Below are 3715 nucleotides of genomic sequence, written 5' to 3'. Positions count from 1 at the left end.
GTGATATTTTTGAAAAATTTTTGAAAAACTGATGAGCCTTACAAAACTTGAAATCTTGTCCTGGTCACCCTGTCGGTTTAAAGCCATGTTTTGCTTCCTCAAGTTTTTGATGACGCTCTTCATCTGAGAGTTCTCCTTCTGGAGTTTGTCAAACTCACTTGTTTCTCTTCCTCGATAAGCCATTGATGATAAATATTAGCACTCTCTAAATAAGAACTTAACCTATCTCTGTGAGAGATCTATCATGAAATTAGTGGAAATTGAATTTTGCCAGTCAGATGGAACCAGCAATGACATCATGTCAAAGGTTACGTTACATTGTGATGTCATAATGGGTTCTGTTGACAGTGCTGATTAGCACATGGTGAACATTCATGAAAACTTTTTGATTCCCATATAAAATCATAAATATGAGATGAATTTGTAAATAGTATATTTATATACACACACTGAAATTCCAATTCCTATTCTCTTAAATGTTTTTCAATTAAAAAATGTGTAATTTGAATCTGGTTTAGTTTCTGAATGGACTGGATTTGAAATGGAATTAACCCCAACCCTGATGACCAATGATAAAATACTACATGCTGTATCCCCAAAAAATCACTAGAGGACGATATTGCCTAGCATGTCTGACCATGAGAATGGGCCTTTGGTCTTACCTTAAGATATAGAATAGCATGAATACAAGAATGAGGGATTCTGTGTACATCATATTAAAATGAAAGTGAATGTGATCTCTAAAGCAAACAGGATATTGTTTGAAGAGATTCTATTGTGAGTGACGTCCATGAATGCCACTCAAGGAAGCAGAGTTGAGCTGAAAAATCGAAAGTGAAACTATCTGAGAAACACTGTCAAAACATTGGAGGCAAAAAAGGTAGGTTAATCACGAGAGAAAGGTAGAAACACTGTAATAATATTTTAGCAACTTATCCACAGCCAGTGAGTTGCACAATATTGGGATCTATAAGGCATAGATTTGAGATTTTCTATAGTTGTAACTATACTGTACTGCATTTATTGTTGTTACTATCTATATGTATGTTTTGCTTTCTCACTGTCCTGTCAAATTACCTCAGTACAGGTGCTATGGTGATCAGGGTTGATATTAATTCTGTTAGTTCAGGAAAATGAAAAGTCTACATAATACAGGAAATTATGGGAGATTGGAATTCAATTAATCCCTGAACTGATCCCAGCCCTGGGGGTGACTATACAACATACTCTTTATGGACAGAGAAGTTGGAGTTTAGTTCAGGCAAAAGGAAGTGTTCAGTGGCACCTTGTATACATTATGATCTCCTACTTTGTTGTCAAATTAGCACACTTAGGGCTTGATTCAAGCAGTAGCGGAGAATATCTGCGTTGTAGTTCACGTTTAAAGACAATTTCTGATTGAGCAACATATGCAGCAATTACCGTGAATGCAGTATCCGCAACTGCGGGAGCATTGCCTTTGTCAATAGCCCTATAAAGCGGCTCTTCAGCTGTACGGTTGGAATTAGAATTTCTGGTGGAATAAATCATGGAAACATACTTGAGTAAATAATAATTTGAGTGGGGAGATTTTAGAAAAGAAAACCTCTATGTCTGTGTCTTCAATATGTTTTGATGTGTGTGTACAACACATATAGCCTAACCCGGTACAGTCTGGAGAGGATAGGCCACCCCTCTCTCTGAACTGAGCTCCTCTCCAGGTTCCTTCATGGGAGTTTTTGTCACTGTGCTCTCACTTCTGCTTTGCTTGCACTTTGGGGTCTAGGCTGGGTTACTGTAAAGCACTTTGTGGTAACTACTGATTTATAAAGGTCTTTATAAATACATTTGATTGATTGATCTCATCTGTTTACAAATTGGTGTCAACTGTGTGTCTGTTAGCAGAGCCATGCCAGCGAAGTTGGTGCAGTTCAGCGGTTGGGAGGCTGTGGTTGAGAAGCAGATTGTCCTGAAACCTGGTCAAGCACCACGGGGCAAACAAGGCTACACCATGTACCACGGCACCCACCGTGACAGCGCTCGAGCCATCATCACAGGGGGTTTCCGGCCCTCTGCGAGTGGCACGTTGGGCCCGGGGGTCTATTGCAGCCGGGACATAGCCAAGGCGCAGGGCTACCCTGGTGGGTGCCCCCCTGGGGAACACGTGGTACTGCAGCTGAAGGTCCGGGTGGGCCGCGTGAAGAAGATAGATGGACAAAATTTTGCAATGCGGCACTCGTGGCAACAGAGCGGTTATGATACTGCCTGGCTGCCCTCCACCGTCGTTGGGCATGAGGAGGACTGCGTTAAAGACCCCAAGCGGGTGGCGGTGAAAGGCATTGCACACTGTGGCGACCCAGCCACGAAGAAAGCCCTCGAGAAGCTCATCAGTCAGCAGAGACAGGGGGCGGAGTCAAGTGGACAGGGAAACGAGCAGGGGGTTGTGGGCAGGTGTAAGGGGTGCAAGATGCAGACACCGATTGGCCACTCTCTGGAGGTGTGTTGGGGGTGTGACGCCACTGTGTGTCCTTTTATGGGCAAACATGTCTGTAAAAGGAGCAGTTGAAAGCAACAGATTTGAAATACTGGATACTATATGATTATGACATTATTGGTTAATTCGACAATAACAATGTTTGTGTGGAAATAAATTAAGCTTTGTTGATTCACTCATTGTCCCAATCTCCGTCCGTTCGTACGTCAGTACGTACAGTGCACACGTTAGTTAGTCACACGCGATCTCTCAGACATCACTGGGCCGATTTTGACTATACCTGGGTGAATGATGCATCTTGCCATTGACGACATGTTTACTGTTGCCTTGTTATTCTTTCCTTTTAGTCTTTAAAGTTAGATTCTGAATCATGCGACTTTCATTGATAAACAAGCTTTTTTTAATTAAACTGTTTTAATGCTGGGCGGCGGATTACACACAATGAGCGTCTAAGACTACATTGTAGCAAAGGTGGCTGCTGCAACAAACAAATGCATGCCCAGTATTAGTATACCGAAATCTAGACAATGCATTAGCACAATTTAAAAAGGAGGTGAGGAGAGGACGTGAGCAGTCAATGATATCCATTTGAGAAAAAGGCCTAGGGAGAATCTCAATTGAATTTGCTAAATTCCTCTCCTCCGTCTTCTCCTCACCACTTTCTGAGAAAGGTCAAAGGTCATCGAGGAGAGGAGGCGAGGAGAGGTAACATGGAAACATGCACTTGTAGGAAATGAGACTCTCCTGCTCCACTAGCAGGCAAATTATGTTTACAGAGGAGGAATTCCGCAATACATATGTAAAGAGGTCGAACTAAATGTAGTTAGTTGTGCTAGACATTTTATGGTTAAGGTTAAAAGTAGCAAACAACAGCTCATTCAAATTGGGTGTGGCAGATTTCTAAACTCTTCTGCGATAAGATATACCTGAGTATCATCCACCGGAGGAAGCAATCAAGGAGAGGAGCAAACTCCTCCGTTCACCTACAGTGTGTTAACGAATTGATACTCTACCTCATATGGCGACCACTTAACGATTTACGGTCACGGATGAGAGGTGGAAGGAGATGTGCACACTGCCCCCGGATTGAGGTGGAAACTGAGCTGCACTTCCTAACCTCCTGCCAAATGTAATACCATATTAGACAAACATATTTCCCACAGATTACACAGAGAATTTGAAAACAAACCCGATTTTGATAAACTCCCATATCTACTGGTTGAAATACCACAGTGTGCCATC

General features: G+C 42.3%; 1 protein-coding gene across 2 annotated transcripts; it reads left to right on the top strand.

The window, feature by feature from the left end:
* The first annotated feature begins 687 nt into the window (after window positions 1-687).
* Window positions 688-2648, top strand: LOC115208521 (uncharacterized). 2 transcript variants are annotated; one of them, XM_029776649.1, is made up of 2 exons: window positions 688-880; window positions 1882-2648. In XM_029776649.1, the coding sequence occupies exon 2, from the start codon at window positions 1889-1891 to the stop codon at window positions 2543-2545; it is 657 nt and encodes a 218-aa protein (XP_029632509.1). In that variant the 5' UTR covers window positions 688-880; window positions 1882-1888; the 3' UTR covers window positions 2546-2648. The 2 variants fall into 2 exon arrangements, with proteins under 2 accessions (XP_029632509.1, XP_029632508.1); XM_029776648.1 differs by having other exon boundaries at window positions 689-880; window positions 1885-2648.
* The last annotated feature ends 1067 nt before the right edge of the window (window positions 2649-3715 follow it).

Source organism: Salmo trutta, chromosome 14 (genome assembly GCF_901001165.1).
Source record: "Salmo trutta chromosome 14, fSalTru1.1, whole genome shotgun sequence".
Lineage (NCBI taxonomy): Eukaryota > Metazoa > Chordata > Actinopteri > Salmoniformes > Salmonidae > Salmo > Salmo trutta.
Note: the sequence above shows the minus strand (reverse complement) of the source record. Positions and strands in the feature narration are given on the sequence as shown.

Excerpts from the sequence above, each read along its gene's own strand:
- LOC115208521 (XM_029776649.1), top strand. The coding sequence starts at position 1,889 with ATGCCAGCGAAGTTGGTGCAGTTCAGCGGTTGGGAGGCTGTGGTTGAG.